Source organism: Tachysurus vachellii, chromosome 7 (assembly GCF_030014155.1).
Source record: "Tachysurus vachellii isolate PV-2020 chromosome 7, HZAU_Pvac_v1, whole genome shotgun sequence".
In the NCBI taxonomy this organism is placed as follows: domain Eukaryota; kingdom Metazoa; phylum Chordata; class Actinopteri; order Siluriformes; family Bagridae; genus Tachysurus; species Tachysurus vachellii.
The window spans coordinates 3,181,077-3,208,137 of NC_083466.1; the positions used below are offsets into that span (position 1 = coordinate 3,181,077).

Sequence of the window (27,061 nt, forward strand, 5' to 3'; positions counted from 1 at the left end):
ATTGACTATCGGAATAAATGGAAAACATAAAGGGTGTACGCATTTCAAAAGCATTCCCTGCCTTTTTCAAATGGTAATTTGTCCAATCTAGGTCTTAATATGACTGCGACTGAGTAAAACGAATAGAAAACATCTTCATTTTAGACACTTTGAACGAGTACCAAGATTTTTTACATTATATACTGTAGTGTGACTGATTTTTTTCATGACTGATATGTTTAGAAATCCATCCACTTTTTTTGACCTGCTTTTCCTACATCTACAATCTGGAGCCTATCCCAGGGAACAGGGTACAGAATGGTAGCCCATCGTATAGCACAATCGCACGGACAATCTTTAGACTGGGGGAGGAAACCGGAGAACCGAAGGAAACCCCTGAAGCATAGGGAGAACATATAAACTACATACACACAGGGCAGAGATGGGAATCCAGCGACTAAACCCAAGGGTACAGGGTAACTGTGCTAGCCAGTAAGCCACCATGCCAATCTACTTAGAAAGTGACGTGAAAGTGACGTGACATACGGCTACGTGTGGTGAACCATACTTTTGTTCTCTGCATTTAACCCATCCAAAGTGCACACACACACAGCAGTGAACACAGACACACACACACACCGTGAACACACACCCGGAGCAGTGGGCAGCCATTTACATACCTGCAAACTCACAATCTGTTAAAAACACCCCCCCCCCCCCCCCCCCCCCACACACACACACACACACACACACACACCCGCCGAAGAAAAATTCATTCATTCATTCATCTTCTACCGCTTATCCGAACTACCTCGGGTCACGGGGAGCCTGTGCCTATCTCAGGCGTCATCGGGCATCAAGGCAGGATACACCCTGGACAGAGTGCCAACCCATCGCAGGGCCGAAGAAAAATTCAGAACTTAAAATGAAGCACTCTGACAAGAACATAAAGGGAAAAGACAACATTTGCTTCAAGTGAAAAAAGCACTTTTATTAATCCTATTTTTACCAAAATTTCTTGGAAATAATTTTTCTCTGTACAATTTGAGTGCCTTGGAACCTTAATAAATTGATGAACACAAATATTGCTATTGCTTTTGTTTTTTGGCCGCCACAAGCCTTTCAAGTGCCCGTTTTCGTTGTTTAGCAACGTGTCTCTTTATTGCTTTTTGTTCGTCCTCTGCGGCTTGAAGTGAGGGACGAAAGAGGTGATTGCCTTATCTTCCTTCTGAATGCTGATTGGTCAAAAGACGCGAGGATGATTGAGACGTGAGGCGTCATCTGCTTACTAGTGCTTCACACTCCAGTCCAGTTGGTGACGGTGAATGCACCAAAAGTTGGTTTGCCGTCCGCCATAAAAAGTCATTAGAAGTAGAGACGTGAGGCATCAGCTTGACAGATGGTTTACACGATTCACACAAATAAACATATTTTGATTAAAAACAGCGAATTTCGCCGAAAAACGACTAGTTTGCAGGTATACATTTATGCTGCGGCGCCCGGGGAGCAGTTGGGGAGGGGGGGTTCGGTGCCTTGCTCAAGGGCACCTCAGTCGTGGTATTGCCGGCCCGAGACATGAACCCACAACCTTAGGGTTAGGAGTCAAATTCTCTAACCATTAGGCCACGAATGCCCAAGAAACCATACATAATCCTCAATTACTAGAATTCTACTGCAAACAGAAAACAGTGTGTAAAAAAAAAAATAAATAAATAAATAAATAATAAAAATATATATATAATCAGAGTATGTTTAACTAGTATGAATTAAAAAAATATATTTTTTAAAAACTGTCATAATTTACACTCAAAGCATACAGAAAGAGGAAGTTGAACTGAAGTAGTTGTGGCACCCACTTATGTATGAATGCCAGGAGAGTACTGGGCCATTACACTCCTATTCAGTAACACACACACAGACACACACACACACTTAGACAGCCGTCAGCTCCAGCGACTATTAGGTTCGCTGTTGAAGTGATTCGCTCAAGCTCTAATCTGATAAGTGGCCTTCCGTGTGGGTCTCCTTTAGCTCCTTTTCAATAAAGCACAATGTGTGTGAGAGTGAGAGAGAGAGAGAGAGAGAGAGAGAGAGAGAGAGAGACAGAGTGAAAGAGAGATACAGAGATGGCAGGTGTATAGGCTTCCCAGGTCTCCATGTTGGGACCATAATTGGTCGTGGCAGACGTAGTCAGCTTGAACGGCATGTTTCAGCTCACCCCCAAGAAAGGAAAAAGTGAGACAGAAAACTGAGACGCAGAATAAGTATGCGCGTGAGACAAACTGACACCTGAGATGGTGAAGAGTCCACACGGAAGAAAACACGGAGAGACAGAGAGATCTCAAGGAGATAAGTGTTATGACAGCAGAACTCACTTTAATGGTTACATAATCCCCTGATGCTGCAAAAGAAGGGCCACAGCGGTGAATTATTATGCCATGCTTTTGTGCTCGCAGCGAAAACACGATAAAAGAGGTCGCAACTGCATTTTGTTGAGTAATTTGTTGCTTTATAATGGCAATAGAGTTGATTTGAGGAGCTGCAAATGATAATTACCGAGAGCTCTTCTTCTCCTCGCAACACACGAGCCGATTAAGGTCCACGTTTACAATAAGTCGATGCTGAAAACGTTGCTAAAATCATTCCGGCTTACTCCATATGAGACTTAAATAAGATGGGAATTAATCTGTGTGTCATTCTGCACGACCGTTCATATGGGATCCTATCAAGTGCAACCCGACTGGTACTGAGAACAGGGCTTGCATTAAGGTTAGCTCTGGTTCGGCAAGCTGACTCCCTTTTGCATGACGGCTACCAAAGGAAGGAATCAATTTCGTACATTTGCTAATGTTTGAAATCATTTTTTGAGCCCAGGAGCAGCTCAGAGAACAAATTCCCTGTCTTGTAAAATGTGTTGCATTTGGGCTTGCGTTAGGGTTAGCGTTAGGGTTTGAGTTCTGCAGAGTTACTGTAGTGTGGTCTGCATCAGGCATGGGAACTTATAGGAACCTTCTACCCTGTGGGAGTCTACATTTATGCTTATGATTGCAGGTATTCATATACAGTGACATGCCATGGACTTAGAAAGCAGCATACATTAGTAGGATTGGGAACCGAGTTCTGTTTTTTTTCAACAGGAACCGGAACCGCGCGGAATTTTTAAGTTTCGTTTCCAAACGCGATTCCGATGCGATGACGGGCAAAGCGCTGGGAGCGGTCACTTTAAATAGCCATGTCTTACCTCATGAATATTAATTGTTTTACAGTCACGCAACCAAATTAACGCAGCTTACCACAGAAATCAGTCACTCGCGCTGCTGTGCTGAGGTACGCTTTGTGTTAAACATGTCTAAAAAAAAGTCTAAAGTGTGGATTCATTTCCAAAGCTACAACAATGAAGCGAATCTCCCCCGTCTGAGAGGGTTTTCTCCACAGCTGGAGATACAATAAGCCAGGAAAGGTCTCGTCTTCTCCCAGAGAAAGCAGACGTGTTAATGTTTCTTCAGAAAAATGTTTTGCTAACTGTTTTGCTAAGTTGTAATTCTGGATGTTAAATTTGATGTTGGATTTGTTTAAATTTAAATTGATATGAATTGAAATGCTCTGTTTAAAATATTTAAAGAATCGGAATCAGAAGCTGGAATTGTAAGGCAGAACTGGAACCGGAATCGGAACCAGAAGATTTCTTTTGATACCCAACCCTATACATTACTGATTGACGGTTAGGATCAAAGTAAAAGAGTAAAAGTGAACTGAACCTAGTGCCTACTATTTTGGTGGGGAAGTCGTGGCCTAATGGTTAGAGAGTTTGACTCCTAACCCTAAAGTTGTGGGTTCGAGTCTCGGGCCGGCAATACCACGACTGAGGTGCACTTGAGCAAGACAACGACCCCCCCAATTCACGGTGTGTGTGTGTGTGTTCACGGCTGTGTGTGTGTGCACTTTGGATTTGTTAAATGCAGAGAACGAATTCTGAGTATGGGTCACCGTTCTTAGCTGTACGTCACGTCACTTTCGCTATTTTGCAAAACCATGTGCTCAAAAGTAACCTATCAAAATATTCAATTGAACCATAAGTCAATGAAAGCAAATCTGTGATTACGAGTCCCTTCGCCAAATGAGCCCTTAGTCTTAGTCTTAGTCTTAGTACAGACTTGAATATTTGATTCCAATTCTAGAAAGACCCATGTGAGAATTCTGCCACCTAACGAGCAGAGTACTGGGGTAGTTCTGGACATACAGCCTCTCTCATTTCGACCCGATTCGCTCCTGAAGGGTTTCTCGTTACAACACTAAGAGGGTTTCACCATTTCTTTCAATGGAGGTGAGTCATATGTAGGGTTGCAAAGGGGCAGAAAGTTTCTGGTAAATTTCCGGAAACTTTCCAGGGGAATTTAATCTGGGGAATTTTGGAAATATTCAAAATTGGAAACCTTACAAGAATCTATGGAAATTTACGGGAATTTATGGGAATTTATTGGAAATTTATATAAACTATATCATATACAAATCTAAATTTGGTCATAAGCAGACATGCATGCAAGGTAATAAAAATATTAAAAATGATGTCTTGACTGATTTAATTGTAAGTAGAACTCACTCACTCACTCATCTTCTACCGCTTATCCGAAGTACCTCAGGTCACGGGGAGCCTGTGCCTATCTCAGGCGTCATTGGGCATCAAGGCAGGATACACCCTGGAAGGAGTGCCAACCCATCACAGGGCACACACACTCTCATTCACTCACGCAATCACACTACGGACAATTTTCCAGAGATGCCAATCAACCTACCATGCATGTCTTTGGACCGGGGGAGGAAACCGGAGTACCCGGAGGAAACCCCCGAGGCACGGGGAGAACATGCAAACTCCACACACACAAGGCAGAGGTGGGAATCGAACCCCCAACCCTGGAGATGTGAGGCGAACGTGCTAACCTGTAAGTAGACCTTTAATTGATTATTTCATTGAGTAACACAAAAGCATAATAAACATTATTATGCTTGTAATAAACATAATAAACTTAATCATTGTAATAAACATAATTTTATAGAGGATTTTTTTTATTTCAGGGGAAGTGAGTGTGTGTGGCGGAGGGTCATCAAATTATCTGTGCATGTGGTAACACTCCTAATTTACTGCTTATTAAGAGTTAGTAAGGTAGTTATTAAGTTTAGGTATTGGGTACAATTAAGAATGTAGAATAAGGTCATGCAGAATAAGGCATTAATATGTGCTTAATAAGTACTAATAAATAGCCAATATTCTATTAATATTCATGCTAATAAGCAACTAGTTAAATGACCCCTAAAATAAAGTGTTACTGTGCATGTTATGGAAGAATGTAAGTACATGCATGGGGTTTGGCCTCAATGGCCCTCCAGTAAGCAGTGTGCTGTGTGCAAGTGACTGAGGAACGCAGGGTACAAATTCTACTGAAATTGCATGAAATCTTTTTGTTTTAAACAAAATTATGCTGTTAAGATTTTTTTAACTACATTTAAGTTCCTTGTTATAGGCAAATCTGCATTTTTTTTAAAAAATTCCCGTTAATTCCCATATATTCCCGTTAATTCCCATGGAAAGTTTCCAGCCTTGAAAATTCCCGGAATTTTGCAACCCTCCTCATATGATTGTTCATTGTATCTCCCTAGGTTCTTCCACATCACTTTACTGTTTTCCCTTCACTGGCTTTCTGTAATCTGCCTGCATCAGATTTAAAAGCATTTTACTGATGCTTACCTACAGATAAACCGGATCAACACCTTCCTAATGACAATTAAACCCTTATCTCCGCTATGTTCCTTTTGACCCTCGAGCACAGCTTTCATGATCCTTGATTCCTTGAGGAGATTTTGATTCCTTGATTCTTTGCTAGACCTGCATCAAGATCTCGGTACCAGCACCCACTTCCTCACTGTCTTCAAACAAAGATTCAAGAGCCTCTCTGTTTTAGCTTTAGAGTATTCTTAGACACTGACCTACTTGTACTAGCATGAGGATGTGTTTTTGATGGAGGCTACAAAGCACTTCTGCCTAAGGGTGTCTGCCAAATGCTGTAAATGTAAATGCAATTATGCTCACTTGGAATCCCACTACAGGTGGCTGTAGCATCGTTGGGGTTTGTGCTCCCAGTGATAGGTCAAACACATTACTCTTTATAATGTAGTGCAATTTAAAGCCCAAAATGATGTCTCCAAAATCTCACCATCTATTCTCGATGGTACAGAGAACCGATCGTGCCTAATTCCTGTAACGTTTCTGGAATAAACAGTCAGGCGAAACAGAGATAGAAGATTCTGCTCTATGCTGAATCACTGACCTGTGGACTGTAGGTTCTTATCAGATGGTGCCGTGCTGCAGTGTTGAAAGAGGTCCTGCTTTAATGAGCTCTCCGCTGAGACAGCTGGTGTGCTGGAGCATGCTAATCTACTCTAGTCTGGTTTGACGTTCTGGCCTAAGATCAGCTTTCTGGGACTGTAATTACATTCTAAGAAGGGCAAAGACCATGGAGGACAAGGAACAGCAGTCACGGGCAACTTGCAAGCTGCATCAAGCTGGAAAATGCACTAAAAAAAGGACCAGGTCTGCCTTTGGCGGACGATCGGCTACATCAATCCATGGGCGATGCAGCTGAGATGGTTTCTGGCCAGAATGAACATGCAATAAAAATGTATATATACATATATAGAGTGTTGTGTTAGCTGTAGGATTTACATGGGTGTGGAAAACCCTCAGAATTTTTTCAATGACCATTATTCGGGCATATATATAGGTAAGGCTATGGCTAATCTTCTTACTGTAAAAGGGTTCAAAGAAAATTCCAGGAACATTTTTCAGCCACTGAGTCTATATTTTTAAACATTATGATTAAGATTTCATTCCTCAACCCAAATCAATATCATTATCGTTAGAAAACTTCAACAAAAGTCTCTTAGCTTTGAAAGCAGTATGCTAAATCAGCAAAGTCCCAAAAAAAAAAAAAAAAATGAAAGAAAGTACGGCTACTGATATACTGACGTGGCTTCACTGATATGAATATTTCATACACAAAAAGACGACGGATGTGTCTTAAAATCCATATACACACAAGTTTTCCACTTGGCATTCAAATCCCGGACCTTGTCGACTTCTAAATGATCACTGGGGACACTCAGCGAGTAGCCAAGTCTAATTGAATTTCATCATTTTCTATTATTTGTTTGTTCTTTTTTTTTTTAAATGAAAGCACTTAGCTTTTTTTTTAAGCCACATCTTCCTGAAACCTTATGAATATTTAACACAGAGCCAGACTGTCTCATCAAATGAGCGGTCCCTGACGCTTGCAGCTGCTGGACGAGAAACGGGTGACAATTACTGAAAGCCACAAGAAAGCCATTCAGTTGAAAAATAAATAAATAAATAAATAAATAAATAAATAGTTTTTACAAGGAGTGGTAAGGTTACAAAAACAACGCTGTGCAAAATGTCAACAATTAGTCTGCGTAGCCGTTTCAGCCTAGCTAATGAGTCCATTAGCGGCTACACCGTCTAAAGGATGCTAGCTGAGGGGGAAAAAAATGTGAGACTCATTTCAATGTGTCTCATTTCAGCAGGATGACCTTTTGTTTGCTGAGCTCTGAAACAAGTGGGAAAAAGTGGGACTAGAAGGTGAATCATGCAACTTTATTTTTAAGTCAAATATTCCTCAGAAGACTGTTGGATAGAGTTGCAAAATTCCGGGAATTTTAAAGGCTGGAAACTTTCCATGGGAATTAACGGGAATATATGGGAATTACAACAAAACAACAAGATTTCATGCAATTTCAGTAGGATTTGTACCCTGCGTTCCTCGGTCACTTGCACACAGCACACTGCTTACTGGAGGGCCATTGAGGCCAAACCGCCTGCATGTACTTGCATTCTTCCATAACATGCACAGTAACACTTTATTTTAGGGTCATTTAACTAGTTGCTTATTAGCATGAATATTAATAGAATATTGGCTATTTATTAGTACTCATTAAGCACATATTAATGCCTTATTCTGCATGACCTTATTCTACATTCTTAATTGTACCCAATACCTAAACTTAATATCTACCTTACATACAAACAACATACCCCCCCCCCCCCCCCCAAACACACACACACACACACACACACACACACTCGCTCCGCCTGGAAACAAAAACCTCCATATATCACTTAAGGGGGGGTTCACCTCCATTTTCCAGGCCTTGACTACCACAGAAGCAGAGACCTAATAAGCTTGAGAAAAATGCTTCATTTTACATTTTGATTGGGACTTTTTTTAGAAGGACAAGGGGTGGGGGATGCTTTCATTTTACAGCAATCATAGGGAAATATGTTTATTACAATTATTAAGTTTATTATGTTTATTACAAGCATAATAATGTTTATTATGCTTTTGTGTTACTCAATGAAAGAATCAGTTAAAGTTCTGCTTACAATTAAATCAGTCAAGACGTCATTTTTAAAATTTGTATTGCCTTGCATGCATGTCTGCTTATGACCAATCAAAATGTTTATTTATGTTTGTATATGATATAGGTTATATACATTTCCCTATATTTCCAAATAATTCCCGTAAATTTCCATAAATTCCCGTAAAGTTTCCAATTTTGAATATTCCCAAAATTCCCCAGATTAAGTTCCTGTGGAAAGTTTCCGGAAATTTACCGGAAATTTACAGGAAACTTTCCGCCCCTTTGCAACCCTACTGATGGATCAATGTTACTTGCACCTCAGCTACACACCTAGATACAATTCTCATCAAAATAGCGCTTAATAACATTGGCCTAATTTTAGTTGAACAGTAACATACAAAAACGTGAGAAAGTTCTCTTCACCAATTCTTTGTCCTTGACTATTTTTCCCACTGTAGCCCCCCGAAAACCCAACCCCATCCAAAAAAAAAAAAAAAAATTACTACTGAACACGTTTACCCTCTGCTATGAGGAGGATTAGCAATTTCATTCCTGGGGATTTATCGAAGTCCAATAATCTTTCTTCAGCTCTATGATGCCTCAAGCACAGCTGTCATCTCATTCCAGTTAACCTCACAGAGCTTTTACAAAACACCTACAAAGATGTCTGCTAAAGAACCGGCAAACGGTTTCAAAACATGCCACGGGGTCTACATGGACTGGATTGCTTTCTAAAGAAAAGTACAAAACAAAAGAAACAGATTAGCAAAATTGTGGGAACTTTTAAAGGCTGATTGAATTTCACTATTTTAAGCTGAGAAAACTTTGTTTTGTTACAATTAGAACTAGCTTCTAATATCAGTTAACAATTCCTTGGGCCTTTTTACACCTGGTCACTTTTTACACTATAAATCCGATGGTACAAACCACTTCAGGAGGTGGTCTGGGACGCATTTCAGATGAACCTGGACAGGTGTAAATGAATGTGGTTGTTCAAGCCACATACATCAGCGCTATACTCCTCCCAAACGGAAGTACGTCACTCGCAGGTGATCTTTCACCCAGGTGTCTCTTTGGGCCTTAAAACGCGCTGCTGCCACCAGCAAAAATGCAGCAAACAGTAAACGCTGTTTTTTGTAGCATAACCGTCGTAACGAGTTTTTTCGTCTTCTTTTTGATCTCGTTCTGAAAACCGCATACACCAAAGCGTGTTCCGTTTCAATTACCCCGGAAATGAGGTAAAATATATTAGCATTTTGGGCGGGAGTAGAAAGATCGGATCGATATCCGATTCGCCGAGACGCGTTTATGTGGCCTAATGTAAATGGAACAGTTTTAACAAATCAGATAGATATCGGATCAGAGAAAACACATGAAGTGACCGGGTGTAAAAAGTGACCATGTATCTCAATCTAGCTGTATAGCCTATAATGAAAAACAAATAGAATGAATTCCAACTTAATCTGAACGCCATAAGGGTGAAAGATTTGCGATTTGTTTTAAATCTAGTAGCAGAAATGATGAAGGTATGATGGCTCCTGTTACTTGTTTATTCCAGCATGGATATTCTTTATTTAGTTGGCTTGTTCAATCATGCTGCGTGTAATAACTTAATAGCAACAATTACCTGAAATACACACAGCAGCACAACCTCTAATCGCCTCACTACACATCAGCATACCTCTACACACCTCGTCTCACCTCACCTCTCCCCTTCACATGCCATCAAATCTCAACACACCTCAGCACATCTCTGCATATCCTCTACACACTTTGCCACACCAAACCTCAGCAGATCTTGCCACAACACCTTTACATACTTCACCATACCTCATCACACCTCTGTACTCTTCAACACAGCCATGACTTTACACCTCGTCATACCTAATCAAACCCTTAAACACATATCCTCTGCACGCCTTATTACAACTCTTAAGACCTCATCTAACCTCAACACACCTCACCACAGCTATACAAACCTCATCCAACCAAACCTCGGCAGACCACAACACAGCCCACAACAACGCTACACACCTAAACCCACTTTCCCACACCTCAAGTCACTCCTTCAAACCCAAATGCACCTCACCACACCTATACACACCTTGGGATGTGGTAGCCTAGTGGTTACGGTGTTGGGCTACCAATCGGAAGGTTGTGAGTTCGATTCCTACATCCACTAAGCTGCCCCTAAGCAAGGCCTCTGCCCCTAAGCAAGGTGTCTGCTAAACGATGTAAAAGTTTTTACACCAAAACAAACCTCTACACACCTCACCACACCTCTAACTCTCAATCCTTAACACATCTCTACCCACCCCTTCACCCCTCAACAAACCTCTACACACCTCACCACACCTAATTACTACTCAGTACGACTCTTCACACCTCACCAAACTTCTACACACATCACACCTCAACACAGGTCAACTTAGCTCAACACACTTCTACACACTCATGCTGCACTTCCAGCTTGGCCATTAATAATTGCAGTAAGTCATTGGGCATCCATTACAGTACAAGGTATAAGTAATGAGATCTCCATTGTCTCTTCAAAGCTCTGTTTGAGAGGAACAAACTGTTTAAAACTGTGTAAGTTGTGATATGAGGGTATTGTACTATCGTACTATCAAGACCTAGGAAGTTCAATAATGTTGCGTATTACGGCGATTTAATGGGACGCGGCGTAAGAACAGATGTATTTAGTTCAGTATCTTCGTTTGAAAAGGAACGTCATACACATGGATGTACACACTAAATGTCTGAATCTGCAGGCAGGATTTAAAAAAAAAAAAAAAAAAAACAGCCTGAGCAAATGCTTTGAAGAAAGTTACATCTCAATAACGTCCTCTCTAACCAGGAGGAATAGCGGCTTGGGATGAATAGGCGTGACTCACCGATGCCTTAAGCTATTCACACACACACACACAGACACACACACACACAGTAACCACTATGTAACAGCTTCAGGTCAGACCCAAATTTTCCCAGCAATATTATAAATATGAACAGGCAGCCGATGCCGAGCATGCTATAAATCTCTGTGAAATTTACAGGGACTCAAAATAATGCAGCGAAATAAATTTCGCACGAAAAACACCGGCGCCGAGGCACAAAATACTGCAAGGGTATTGTCTAGGGAGTTCATTTATAACACGGCTCTTTTGAATTCCTGAATCTGAACGGTCTATAGGTGTTGCTTTGTTTGCTATATAATATGCTGCTGCAGTTCTGGCTACAAGGTTTATATTAACGTTCCAACTCGTGATAGAGTTAAAGGTCATTTGCAATCGCTTGCCATGTAACTAAGAAATTTGAAAGTCCTGATAATATTCCTGTTGAAGAAACCTTACTAATACAACACGGTGACACTGGAGACTCCTTCTGTTATTCTTCTGTCAACGGAAATCTTGACCCTATTAATGTTTACAAATTTTTGGAATCTGTTTATCATTAACCTACATAAGCCCTATTCGGACGGGATTAGTTTTACGTGGGGATGTGGGGGTAAAGTAATTATTACCAGAGCTTCTCGGTGATTTTAGTCCCGTCCGAATGTGCCATCTCAGTAATCATTACGGACAATGTCAGTAAAGATTACGGCGACTTTTATCTTCTGTAAAAAGGTCCGGAAAAATTACCTCAGGTAATACTAATCCCGTCCGAATAGACCCGCTGTAAATATGTACGGTAAAATCCCGTCATTTCCTGTTTAAAAGTAGTATTTGGTGCGCTTTGCAAGCATGGAGGCGCCATGTTGTCTGTTTGTGCACGTTATAACAGGAAGCAACGTCATATGCACATGACGACAAGGAGGTTACTGTGGTGCGTAAAGCGAGTTACCCCTCCCACTTCTGCTAGTTTTACTGAGATGTCTTGTCCCGTGCGAATTGGCCAATTAATATTACAGACGTCCTGAGGTAAAATTGCATTACTCCACGTCCCCACGTACAACTAAACCCGTCCGAATCGGGCTATAGTGTGTCAGAGAACCGGGAACCTATCTCAGGGACTAGGGACACAAGGGATGGGACACCCTGGGCAAGGTGTCAACCCATTATAGGGCACAATCACACACACACACACACCAGCCAATTTAGAGATGCCGGTCAGTACCTGAAGGGAACCACGCTTTCTGACCAATCAGAATAGGGAATTTAACTGTTCTGTGGTTTAACATTGTAAGATACTCACGTTGGCAGTAGTCCTTGCCCTCCTCGAAGCCTGGCTTGCAGATGCAGCGCCCAATCGGTACCAACCACCCACCGTCGGCACTGCAGTACATCTTCGGTGACTCAAACTCCTCAGAGTTGTTAACGCACGATCCACGCACCTCTACAAGTGCAGAGTCGCCCCCTGTCACCGTATCAGGGAAATGCGCCAGGTTGTGCACAGCAGTCGGGCACTTCTTATAGAAAACCCGTAGGGAGACAAGCGCGATGCATGCACCAACATCCTGAAAAGCCAAGTAGAAACCTTTTTTGCTTAGGTTGCTGATATCCCGAACCTCTGTGTTCAGTTTCATGACGCGGTCACCAACGTCGGTCTGGGTAAAGCTCTCGTCTGCGGCAATTGTGTCAATCTTGATGTACTGGCTCTCCTTGATAAACCACAGGTTGTCGTTGTTGGACTCATGATAGTACATGTTGAACGTCTCTTTGCAAGTCCCAGGGACTCCAGGAAGGCTGTTGCAGTCACGTAGCGTGAACTTGATCTCGATGTAGATGCGCTGAGCACCATGACGGGCAATGTGTCGAGTACGGAGCCAGTTGTTCTGGTTGGCCTCCATCACGTTGCACACTTGATATGAGCGCATGGGCGTGTTGCGCTCGTCCATCACGCTGATCTCCTCCCACTAAAGAGGGAAGCAGGAAAAATGTTAAATGTTAATGAGGATATATTTTGCAAATCAATTAATCATGTATTGTTAGGAATAAGAGTTGCTAACTTTTACTGTTTCTGTATTAAACTCTCTGGCTACTTTTTAGAAGACAAAAAAATGTCATGCTACTGAGAAACCATTCTTAATGAATTCATTGGGGATTTTTTTTGGGCCCAGCACAATTGTACAAGGTAAACAAACATTACCTGGGACGTCGTGGCCTAATGGTTAGAGACTCCTAACCTTAAGGTTGTGGCTTCGAGTCTCGGGCCGGCAATACCACGACTGAGGTGCCCTTGAGCAAGGCACCGAACCCCCCCTCCCCAACTGCTCCCCGGGTGCCGCAGCATAAATGGCTGCCCACTGCTCCGGATGTGTGTTCACGGTGTGTGTGTGTTCACTGCTGTGTGTGTGTGCACTTTGGATGGGTTAAACGCAGAGAACGAATTCTAAGTATGGGTCACCGTACTTAGCCGTATGTCACGTCACCGTCACTGTCACCGAAAGAATAACTAAATCTGGAATTCTAAGGGTTTAGCTTGCACCCTTATGTTGAACTTTCAATGTCCTCCATGTTAGTACCTTCTGCTATACAAAGTACCCTTACGAAACATTTCAATAAGTTAGACTGATCTTAGGTTTAGGTTTAGCTTTATCGCTAACTCCATTCTCCTGCCCTTTCATAACATTGTGTTAACCAGAAACGTGCATTCACTGTGACAAAGAGACAATACTCTGATGACAATCCAATTAACGTGGCTTAAGTTCCATGTTACATTGTTGAGACATACTGTACATACACACATTGTGCTGATGTTGGCTAGCTGTTTGTGTGCTATATAGGTATGCTAAATACTACTGTGGAAAAAAACAAAACCTTTGCTTCACCTCAGAAACCAAAAAGAAAACAGTTAGCTTTTCAAATGAAAGCTGCATTTTGTTGAAACAAGCATATTTTTCCTCGCATGGTAAGCAGCACGATGTCCTGAAAATGTCAGAAATATCTCTCTCAAGCTAAATACTTACAAAGCTAAGTACTCAAAATAAAACAGCATTTTCTTCAAATAAACTGCTTTTAATGGGGAACAGGAACAGTCCACGAATGTTAATGAGTTTTCAATGAATTTTCATGTTATAATCTCATCTTATAAGGTATTAGCTTGTGTATGTGTGTTAGTTTTTAGTATATGTGGTAGAGTCTATGCGACTTTGTCTACATCTGCTTTCACTTGTGTGAGGTTCTGTACCCGAGGACACGTCTCACATGTGTAAGAAAACATCTCAATTTCTTAAAGAGAAAGAAAATAAACCAGGCAGGAACAATCCTTCGAATGTCTGATCCCTCCAAAAGGATTCCGACTTAGCCAAATAAAACCCAGATCCCAGGGTTTATGGATCTCATTTTGCCACAGAGATACATTCAGAAACCACCATCACAGTTAAGAGCTTGAGTGATTTGAGTTACTATTAAATTAACTGATGTCTGGTTAAACATCAAGCTTTGAGCCAAAACATAAAAATCTCAGGGTTCTCAAATGTCTATATCGCTCACAAGTCGTCTCTTTAAAGCTTTTCCCATCTTGTCTAAAACTATCCAAAGCAAACCATTTAACAGCAAAGCATTTAATGTGTATTTGAGTAGCTTTTGTCATGTTGAGGGGAGAAACGCTACGTAAATACTAGACCTTTTGCTGAAATTTACAGTTTTAATTTTGCATTTATTTTAGTTGTGTTTCCTTGTAGGTAATACAGTTAGCTAGTTAGTGTGCTTAGGTTTGTTTTGGTAGCAAATACATTTTTAAGAAGATTTAAAGGTGGGGTCTCCGTTGTTTGAGAAATGCTTCAGAAAACTGCTTTGGGCCACCAAACAAAACAAAAACAAAACAAACGTGTAGCCAATGAGCAGAAAGGGGCGTGTCTTCTCAATATGGGCGGAGAAAGTGTTCAGTGCGCATGTGTGACATTAGCAGAAAGCGGTTTTAGCATTGACATGGAGGATAAAAACAAAGAAAGAAAGTGAAGAAAGGCTTACGATAAGGCAAGAAGTAGGACGTGTTAATATAGGATCAGCTTTCCAGCGCTGAAGAGAACTGAAGGAACGAGAAGGCCTGCGATGGGACACTGAGGTCGCTTTTTTCCTTCTCAATAGGTGAGTAACGTTGGTTTTGCTTTGTTATACAGAACTAATATATGCCTTTGTCCTTTGCATGATTATGCTTGTGTGTCATTTTTGCTTGTTTGTTTATCTGCAATTGTATTGTTCTTCCCTTCAGCTATGATAAAGACAACTATATGATTTCTTTCCATATTAGTTGCCTGGGTTACGTATGTATGTGTGGGCGGAGCTATCAATACAGGGGTGGGACCCATTTGGGTTTGTTTTGGTGATTTCAAATGTCAACATTAGCTTTCAAACAACGGACACCCCACCTTTAAGTGAGGTAAAAAAAAAATATATATATTGTGCACTGGATCAAGTGCTATTCTTTAAGCAGTTAAGAAATGGAGGTTTAAAAATGGTTTATAGACTTGAAAGTCTTTGATACACTACTGTTTAACTCTTTTGTCTAATATCAGATGATTATATGAGGCTGCACCAAAGGTCCGGTTTCTCTACGTTCGACTAGCTTTACCACAGATTACCATCTAAACACAACCTACAAACGCCTTTCCAAATAAAACTTGAAGAGTGCTGTTTTTCTTGCTTGCTTTGCTCATATGGAGCAGAGATTTGTAAGGCCATTTCTCAACCTGCCATGATGTTGCAGGCTATAACGACACGATTAGGAATGGAGCATGGTTAAAATATATCAACTGAGACACAAGGGTCAATTACAGGTAGTGCCTGTGTTTAAACAGAGACATATGTGTGTTCGCTTCAGTCCACAGGCGGACATTACGGATCAAATCAACGTTGCTGTAGAATGACTTGCTGGATGAAAAGAAAAAAGTAGGCTGCTTTCCCCAGAGTGCAATGATTGTGACATTTGGAGAAATAATCATCGGGCAAAAAAGACAGTCTTATGAGTTCCTGTTTATTTATTTTCAAAAGTTAGTCTGCACTAAACTTTTATATTTCCATTGGGAAGCCATTGCAGGGAGTTAGAAAGCATTTTACAAAGTGATTGAAGTTTTTTTTAGCAGGGTGTCTGACGCAGATACACACACACACACACACACACACACACAACATGTAATAATTGCCATGCCATATGGTGAGTTGAGTCACCATATAAACGACATGCAATTACCATAAAATGGCTAGCAATCGCCTACATACACAATGGAACATGCACAAGGTTAAAAGCATTCTGTTTAGACAGGAGGTAAAGGTTAGGTTCTTTCAAGCAGCACTGCTGTCAGGAGGATAATGTGGGTGTCTGGTTCCTGCAGCCCTTGGTGCACTGAGAAAAAAAAAAAAAAAACAGCCAAAAGGAAAAAAAACCTCTACTCATCAGTCATTTTTTCGGCATTGCCTGGCAACTTTGAAGAAGGGCAAACATGTCAATTCACTGACTTAACAGAATTTCCAACAGTAATTATCTGGTAGTTTGAGATCATTACTGTCTTTAAGACCACAAAAGAACATCTGTTTTTTTTAAAGGAGGGGTTCTTTTTGAAACGCACATAATTAGGTTTACCTGTTTCCTGGCGGCCCAATGTGAACTATCCCTGTTGGGTTTCAGACACACACACACTCACATACACACACACACATCTGAAATTAACTAGGAGCATCAAACCAAAGCCAAGCCTTCACATCTGGCTTGGGGCTGAGAGAATTGGTTCTGGCCTGCCTGGGTCAAGTGGCACATTTGAGCTGCTAAGATAAATACTCAGTGAAGCTAAGCAAACAGCCATGGGAAACTACTGCCTTTGGTCTGAAGGTGTGGAAGGCTGTTGCAGGTCAAAGGTCAGCATGAAATCTCCATGCATGCCATCCAAGAGGCAATACTTAGAGACCCTAAGCTCAGCACCTTCAAGTAGTCATCTCAATGAGGAAACTACAATCAGAACTTCGTTTCATTTGTCCTTAGTAAAGTCGATTGACCTATCCAAGGAACGCTGGGTCCCAAATAACCCATGGAACATGGAGGAAGCTCATGTATACAGTAACACACAGATTAGGATCACACCAAGGACTTGGGAGCTGTTTTGGGGAACACTGACTGATGAAATCCACAAACCTTAGCAATGGCTCCTTTGTTTCAGCTGTTTCTACTCTCTTTAATCCAAATCACACTCTAGATCATCCTGACCTACTATACCAGCCCTTCTCAAACAGACCTTTGCAATGTAATCTTAACATTCCCACTAGATTATCATGCCTGTTAATCTCATTAAAGGTGCCCTTCCACACAAAACCGTTTTACTTGGATTTTTTGATATGTGTTAGGTCCATATGTGTTTGTGTTGTGTCGTGAATGTGAAAACGAACTGCTACCTCCCCGGTCAGTTCTAGCCACTTAAAAGAAATAAGGGAAGAAATCAGGTCAGTTGGAAAAGCTGGTCACTCTGACGTCAGAGTGACTGAGCTCATTACTATTCATGAGCTCTCCCACTTGAGACCGCGCCCCCAGAATTCGTGTAGCTCAGTGAGTTTCCTATACAGCAAGGATGGCTGAACATTAACGGGCTTGTGAAGAAGCCGTTTTGCCGCAATTCAAGGTGATTGTAAACAAATTTCCTCTAGCCTAGGCTACTTATTGCGCTGGGTGAATGAATAGTCATGCTCTCATATCCTAGCGGTTAGCCAATCGGAGCCAAGCAGCATAGCTCATTTGAATATTCATGAGAACTGGCGCAAATCGAGCTGTCTTCCTGCAGGCTTTCTATACCACACTAGAATGGCTTGAAACAAGGTAACCAAGACATTTTTACACAAAAACATGTTACAGAGTCCATGGTGAACTTCAGACATTACCACAAAAGTAATGAAATACGTGTGGCAGGGAACCTTTAATGTAAATGGAGTGTGCTTTGTAGCGGTACAGTAATCACTAAAACCCACAAATCCTTGCGCTTCTACCATGCTGTCATTGTACACTGATGATTTTTTTTTCACAGCCATCTGACTCAACCATGCTGTGTGCTAAATGTCATTGTAGCTCTTAGATCATTTTGACATGGATGGATGAATCATATTTGCACCTTTGTAATGGCCGGTTAGATAACACGTACAGCATTATGGTAACGTTATGTAAGCTCAGTTTTGCTCCCAAAAATTCTTCCTGATCTTGTGCTGTAGAAAATATCAGGTTTAATACTGGCCGGTCTTTGCAGTGGGAGTAAGTAAATTGCTGTGTATTTGTCTGTTTGTGAGACAAGTACGGAGATCCGATCCAGCTTCTGGCTGCTCCGGTAAATCATTAAAACAGGCGGCTGTGAAATCCTGAAGATTGATTTCCTTTAAAGCCCAGTTTGACTTTCGCTAACTTGATTATTTTTAGCCCATGCTGGGTGCATCATATAAAAAGAGAGACGAAGCAGATCTTCTCTCATCTCCTTATCCTTCTCGCTGTCTCTTTTACACACACCGATGGTTATGTTGGGATTTAAAAAATCCTAATCTTAGCTACTGTGTCTGACCAAAGGAATCGTGTCTGACCATACCACCAAACCTAACCATGTTTTTAGTTAGCTATTTATACCCTGTAGAAATCCTAAAAATGACCTTGATTTGCACATATACACAGACTCTCATGCAGAGGACATGCTCGTAAATACATGACATAAGTCTTGTCTTCGGTGTGATTATGAGAAAAAAATTCAAAGCACCTTCCACCGGAAGGAAGGAATTCGGACACAATCCAGTTCTGGTTTCATACACAGCATGCAAATGCTTAAAAACATCACGAGTTTTGAGATCGAAATTGAAATTGTCACTATTGGAAATACTGTTATAGTGATGTCCTTCAACTACACAATTACTGGCCTTTCTACATCTAGAGTATTTCTTTTTCTACTCATAGAGTACAAAGGAAGTCGTGGCCTAATGGTTAGAGCGTTTGACTCTTAACCCTAAGGTTGTGGGTTCGTGTCTCGGGCCGTTAATACCACGACTGAGGTGCCCTTGAGCATGGTGGTTACTCACCCCTTCTGCTGGATACGCCTCCCATCCTAGGTCCCCCAGAGCTGACATGGAGTCCAGTAACGTAACTATAGAGCGAGAGACACAAGAAACAATTCAGTTTAATTATTACATTTTACTTGATGTCACTAGCATCAACATTTGAAATTGTTTTTTTTTGTTGTTGTTTTTAGCTTGTGGTCAATTACTCCCTGGTACACACAAAACACTCCAATCTCAATTTTCATCCCCTAGGGGAAAAAAAACACCAGGAAAAATTGCTGCTCTGGGAGTCTATCAATAACAAACTACACGTGTGTGTGTGAATGAAAACAAACCCTGGCTCACACTCTAGATTTCAGAACCAGGAGTATTAAGGGAATCTGAAGCAGACGTGCAGGTCATGTAAGGAAATGTATACACTGTAGGAGGAGAGTGTTATACAAGGCTCCTCTTTCAATGCAGACACACTCCCCTATTCCTTGTCCTAAGGCTCTTCACAGTCTGCTCTGCATTCCAGGGTAATTAAGGTCCTGGCACCATGCAGCATCAATTTTTTATTAGCTCCCATCTGCAGATGTTGGCGTCCACACTTAGGACTTGAGTGGAGTCTAGGAGTACGGGAAGATCTGGCAGCCGTGTCATGCACCGACACACTTTTTGCTGTGCGGCGCAAAATGCCAGGACAGACAGGATAAACTAGCATGACATGCTAGCAGAAGCTACTGTATGCTAACCTGACAGGATTTTGTAGTGAATTTCTAGATATAGCAATTCAATCAGTTCAAAGTTAGAAGGTTTATCGTTTAAAATGTATTTAAAATGTGGATTTTCTTTATCCACAAATCCTTCATAAACACTACAGACATTACCACTTTACCGCTCTTATTGATAGCAGACATATGCTAATCAGTTCCTAAGTAAAATTATCACAGTTTAGAAACATTTCTGCTATTGTTTGGTTCCCTGCTGAACGATTAACAAACCCAAACTAAACATGACATTTGAACGGTCCTTGTAATACAGTTTCAGAGTGAACATGCAGTATTATACAGCATTTAGTTCCAGTCCACAAATCTGATTGGCTGAGCATCCGAAGGCGTTTATATTTAGTTTTACCGTGTTGGAATGTAAAAATTTCACTTCCTAGTTCAAAACTGTGACTAGATTTTAGTTAGCGAGCCCATCATTCGACATGGCGAGACATTTTTTACGAATACAAAATGTTCACAGGTTCAATCAAAGTATTGAACCCTTAATAAACGGGTTGCCAGATTGAGCTCTTCACAAGAGATCTTACAAAAATACACGTATACAAAGAAGGATCTTGTGATATGAAGAAATTTGTAATATGTGTGTGAAAAAAATCAAACTATGAGAAAATCAAAAGTCTTGTGTGAAATATCTGTAACCTGGCAACCCTGGTTTAAGCTATTACTGTAAATCCGCTCAACAGTTTCAAGTTATTGCTGAACTAATTCTTACTTTTACTTCGCTAGCTGAATTTTAATCACCGGTGTTACTCGCTTCGCTTGCCACTTAACTGAAAACGTTAAATTGGTTGTTTTTCCAGTAAAAAAAAGGCAGAAAAGATCAAATTCAATACCAAAGACAGGAAAGCAGGATCGCTTAGATACGTACACAAGAAGTAAACAGATGAAAGACTAGAAGAAAAAAAAAAAGAGAAAGAGAGTGTGGAGGAAACAAAGAGAACAAGTTGAGATTTTGATTTACGGCACGCTGCCGCACAAAAGAGTGTGAGTGTGTGCGTGTGTGTGTGTGTGGTGGCCTGGTTTGATTTATAACGACAGCGGCGTGTTTGTAAAAGATTAATGAACGGTGATTCATGTTTCATAAATAGTTTCCTCCGCACCGCCTGCAATTCTTCACCCTGGCGAGACACGCGTTCACGCTGCCTCTGTGTCGAGCGTGATGAAAAGAGCTAGAAGCAGCTGGAGATAGAGTACGCTTCCTGAATGAGTGTGTATGTATGTATATATGTGTGTGTGGAATCTGTCTTAACCTACATTAACCCTTTCAGTGCTTCACTAAGGATTTATAGAGTTAACGTTCTCACTCTGATCCACAGAACTTATTAATCAATCAGCAAGGTCACAAAAAAAAAAAACATGATTTAGCGTTGTTTATTTTTTACACAGTGGCCATGACAAAACTTGTATGTTTACACACTTAGGGTGTGTCTCAGTCAGGTCTAGAGTTCCTTAGGGCACTGGTATGATTTATAGGTCATACGTTCGTTAGCTTGTTTGCGCATGTTTCTGTCATGATACTGCAAGCAGGATTGTAGGATAGCTAGTGGAATAAAAATAAAAACACACTCGAAAGTCCTTCGATTCAAACAAACGTTATTTTTAACTATGTAGAATTTCAAGTAAAGTTAAACATTGCAAATGTTTAAAGGAATCATTTGAGATCTACAACAATAACTAGTTAAATTTGTAGCTAGATCAAGATGAGGTTCAGTTTGGTCCTGCATTTTTTTTTTTTATATCAAACGTGACAATTAAAACGAGTTACCACACGCTGTAATGTAACATAGTCTCCATACTCTTCACCCTCCTGGAGAGAAAGAGAGAGAGAGAACCTCCAAGGAGGTAAGAGGTTGTTCAGCAGATATTCCCATAGACATGGAAGAGGACCACGCTGCTGCCTGCCGCTAGCCTCCTGGGTCCCACCATGTCGCCTGCACTGTACGGTGAACTTTCGCCAACCAAAGTTATATTATATTATTACTTTTTTATGAACTGCACCGTAAATGATACCATTGTTGCATCGTTTATATAATAAACCACAGACTGTTCACCTCATCCTGAGCTATCTGTCTCGGTGTTTTTCCGCTCGCAGCCTGAGGGGCAAAACACAGACCCCTGCTGTTTCCTTTAGATCTATGCAATCAACACACCAATGGTTACAAGTGTTACCCCTGCCCTGGTGTACAAGGGATTTTACATGAGGCATTGTTTTTATTGGTGAGTTCTTATACAAAAAAAAGTCTTCTAAAAAAATTGTTTGTCCCTTGGACTGTCCATGTCTCAGTTCACAGAGCAATGATATTTTCTTTATTTCTTTATTGTAGACCTCAGTGTCCTTCCAAAACCAGCCACCGCTGCTCATTCTGTCCTCTCTCCTATCCTGAGGATGGACGAGTAACGTTTTCCTAAAGGGCCAGAAGCCCGATACAAGATTATGTTCGTGACTGTAGAGTCATCTCTGAAAGAAATGAAACAAATCTTGTGAAATACAATGTAAAGCAAGTCATAGATATACAAACAAAAATAATAATAATAATAAGGATAATATTTTATCTAGCTAGCATATGTCCAAACTAGCTGTCGTTTAAATGGTCCCAGGAACCTTTTAGTGGTCAAAGATTTTATAGTTATTAGTCCAAGCACCAAACTCAGTGACCAACTTATTAATATAAAACTCCAAAAGTAATAAAATGTAGGTCGGGAAGTTTTGTAAACGCACTACGTGAAAGGTAAAAACCGGCTGAGCTAGCTAGCCGAATTAAAGACGCGCAAAATCATGTCAGAAACCTACGCTTTGCGAAGATTGTTACGAATTACGACGACAAAACGAACCAAAAAATATGTTCAAGACCTCTCATACCAAGCTAAATCCGTAAACGAATTGTTTCAAACAAATTTCAAACCTTCAATATAAAAGCACAAGGAAGTTGTGGCTCAACTGGTTAAGGCTCTGGGTTGTTGATCGGAGGATTGTGGTATAAGGCCCAGCACAGACACTGCTGGGCCCTTGAGCAAGGCCCTCAACCCTCCCTGCTTCAGGGGTGCTGTATCATAGCTGCCCCTGCACTCTGACCCCAACCTCCTCAGTTGGGGTATGTGAAGAAAAGAATTCCACTGTGCTGTAATGTATATGTGATGATAATAAAGGCTTCTATCCCCCTTATTCTACATAGAAAGTAAAAAATGGCTAGAATTCGTATTTTTTTTCCTTTTGCATAAATATTGGCACAGTATAATAGAAACATCATCAAAATCTTCAAGATTCCCGCCCGTACGCAATAACCGCAATATTTATTCGTGTAATAAAATGTTAGCTTAGCAGCTATAATCTATCCGACTATGCTTGATGGGATAGTCGGATAGATTGTAGCTGCTAAGCTAACACTTGTTTTACGAAGTATGAGCGTAATGTAGCTACGTACGTTTAAGTAAAAAATGGAAGGTCTTGATTTTGTGTTCAGTATCTGCAAAATTACTATGTTAATAAGTAAAAATCCCAAAATGTACGATCATATTTAGCTTAACCAGGTAAGATTTTTTTTCCCCCTTTGAATCCTTAAGCACAAACCAAATCTCAAACGAATCAATGCATCAGTCTTGGACGAGTAAGAGATGCCTCCTGAATGTGGACTGATTTGATCTGCGAGAGCAGTAAAAGAAAGAAGATTCGCCATCAGGAAAGGAAAGAGATCTTTTTTTTTTTTTTTTTTTGACTCGAAGTGTGTGTTAAAAGGTGTTGTCTTTATAATGAATCCCTTTCCTGCATCTTTCTGAATGTCAGTTTTATATAACAGCTTTTTTTTTTTCTAACTCTTCTCATCCATCCGCAAATCCATTCTTTTCTTTCGGCTTGAAGAAAAATCTGCCGGGATGAAAGAAATACTCTGTCTCTTTCTCTATCTCTTCCTGTTTCCTTTATATCTCTGCGGATGTTCCCTTACGCACTATGGATTTCTATTTGCCGTAAATGTCTCTCTATATGTCTCTTTCCTTTACTTTTCAGCGCTGCTAATCACTTTTTGACCTACATTCCACTTTTCATCTCTTTCAAGCTTTTTTCTTTTTACTCTGACTCGTTTCTCCATTTCGTTTCTCTCTCTATCTCTCTCCTTTTACTTATCATTCCTTTCCTCATCTGTTTTTCCCATTCTCTGTCTCCTCTCTCTCTCTTTCTCTCTCTCTCTCTCTCTCTCACACACTCACCTTCTTACATTAATTTCCGATCTGCATCCTCATCTCCCCCCCCCCACCTTTCTATTTCAGCTTTTATCCCTCTCTCACTCACTTTCCTTACTTTTTTCTCTCATCGCTTACCCCCTCATACCTCTTTCCCAGAAGACCCCCAGCTAGCGCTCGGCCTGTGTAACTCAAACCTCAGCGTCCTCCTCTATCACTCATCGCTAGGTTCTTACAGTTCTTACGCTAGGAAGCCTCATCAGCAGCTCGGAGTTCAACGTGCGACCGAAGCTTTACGGCAGACGATCGGTCTCCGTCTGCGTCTCAGACTGTTTTATGGCGGACTCATTAACGGAACCGCTGATGCACTGCTCCTGAAGTTGCTGCTGCTGCTGTGTTTCTGTATGAAGAGTCTGGAGGAGCCGTGTTGATCGGCCGTGCTTTCAGACCGTCTCTTGTTTCAAACATGCTTAGATATCGATTAGGGTCAGCAGGCGGTGGCGGGCATAAAGACGAAGGACTGCAAACGAAAGCGTGGGTGAGGTCTTACTGGAAAAAACCCCTCTTGAGCATAGCAACATAAAAGGCAAGGATTTTGGGGGTGATAAAATTCCACATCTCTGACACTTCTAACAGGGCATGAGGTAGTGAGGTGTATGTATATATTATCTAACAAAATATTAGATTAGCTAACCATGAAAAACTTATAGCACTCTTAAATCTGTTGCTAAGCTTCCAATTATTTTCACTTTATTTCTCTTAAACAACAGCAACCCCCACCCCACCCCAAAAAAAATAAATAAATAGATAATTAATGTTTTTTACTTTATTCTTAAATTCTATTTTTCAAGGTTTCTGATACTGACACGGAAAACTAATCAGGTTATTTTGACTTCAAATGAATTCTTCACTTTTGAATTTTTCATTTTTATTTTCTTGAATGAATTTCATTTTTAAGAAACAGCTTATTTTATTTTATTTGTATTTATTTCCCCCAAAAGTATTTGATATCCCAAACTAGAGCTTAAATTCAATCAGGTTTATTCAATTTAAAATTTAACATTCAATTTTTTTAAGAGTTAAAATTAATTTATTTTTAAATAAAACTACCGAGCTTATTTTATTTATTTATTTATTTATTTATTTATTTCCATTTAATTAAAGTACATTTTTAGAGCTCAGTAGCTTTTGTAGGTATCAAGGTTTCCGCATCTGTATCAGAATCTGGCGAGCATGATTTATTTATTTATATATATTATTTCTTTTTCTGACACGAATAAATATTATATATTATAAAATATTGGACCAGGAACATACTGATTGTTTATTTTTTTTATATATATATTTGGAAGCCATATCTTTGTCCACAATCAAAACTGTAAACTTGCTCTATGGTCTTTGATTTGATCCTCTTTTTTTATAAATAAAAAATAAATAAATTTTAAAGAAAAATAAATAAAAAAATAAATAAATAAAATTAAAAAAAAGAAAGAACAAAAGACTCTGGGGTTCTGGCATTCAACTATTGATCCTAACATAGGGAGTTTCCACAGCATTAAATTTGCTTGGATTCTGCCTCAACTGCAAAACATGTTGGATGATATATTGGCATGTGAGGGATAAATCATGATCTCGTCATTGCGTTTCAGTTCATTTCTGTGGTAAAACAACGTTTTGATTCACAAAGTCAAACAATGAAACAAGTGTTTTGCAAATGAGACAATGCGGGCGAGGCAGAAAAGGTACCAAAACTTTTGAGCAGTTCATGTTGTGTTCTATGTAATAATAATAATAATAATAATAATAATAATAATAATAATAATAATAATAATAATCTTAAGATCCAGAATAAAGGAGTTTGTGTGTGTGTGTGTGTGGTGATTTGTTTGTATGTGTGTGCATGCGGTGGTGTTTGTGTGTGAGTGGTGGTGTGTTTCTGTGCGTGTGTGGTGGTGTGTGTTGCCTCGATCATAACTGGGTTTTGGTGGTCCAGCCAGTGCTAGTTAGACAGAGGTGTGTGTGTGTGTTTTGTGTGTGTGTGTGTGTATGTAAAAGAGAGACTAAAAACGCAGTGAAAGCCATGTGCATGCAAACATTCACACTGCTTGACACATGCCGCTTTACCTAAAAGATATCTCACTCAGAAACATGTGCACACTCTCTCTCTCTCTCTCTCTCTCGCTCTCTCTCTCTCAGACACACACACACACACACACACACACACACAATACCACAGCTGAATAAGAGCTGTGAGTGCTGTTGTTCTGTTCTCCACACAGTGCCATGGGTGAGAGCGTTGTCCTGGCAACAGCAGAACATGTAGTGTGTGTATGTGTGTGTATGTATGTGTGCCTTTTATCACACTCCCACACACATTAAGCAGAGCCAGGACCCACTGTGCCCATTCAAGCCCTGACCATGCTGGGTCACCCAGCAGCCAATGGCGCATTAGCTGGCAACCAATTGAAACGCGTGAAAAGACGACAGACGGCTTCTCCCTGTTCGGACTGTTACGCTAAACGCTATTGCGGCAACAAAAAAAGAGAAAACTGTACATAACATATTATATACAGATAGGATCATGACAGTTAACATGTGAGTAAAAAATTATACAAATATGTATATACGTACGTGTGTGTGTATATATATATATATATATATATATATATACACTGTATATATCAGTGTCACAGATCATTCATTTCTTTATTTTATTTGTAAAATCTACATGATTCTGACTCGTTGGAATCATTC

At 40.4% G+C, this 27,061-nt stretch overlaps 1 protein-coding gene across 2 annotated transcripts in view; it reads right to left on the bottom strand.

Moving 5' to 3' along the window:
- epha4b (eph receptor A4b) overlaps positions 1 to 27,061 on the bottom strand; it is a 99,410-nt gene that overhangs the window by 65,675 nt on the left and 6,674 nt on the right. For both annotated transcript variants that reach the window (XM_060873896.1, XM_060873897.1), the window contains exons 2-3: positions 19,383 to 19,447; positions 12,601 to 13,261 (exon numbers count right to left, since the gene is read on the bottom strand). In XM_060873896.1, coding sequence (XP_060729879.1) covers positions 12,601 to 13,261; positions 19,383 to 19,447 — 726 coding nt within the window. The remainder of the gene's footprint in view (positions 1 to 12,600; positions 13,262 to 19,382; positions 19,448 to 27,061) is intronic.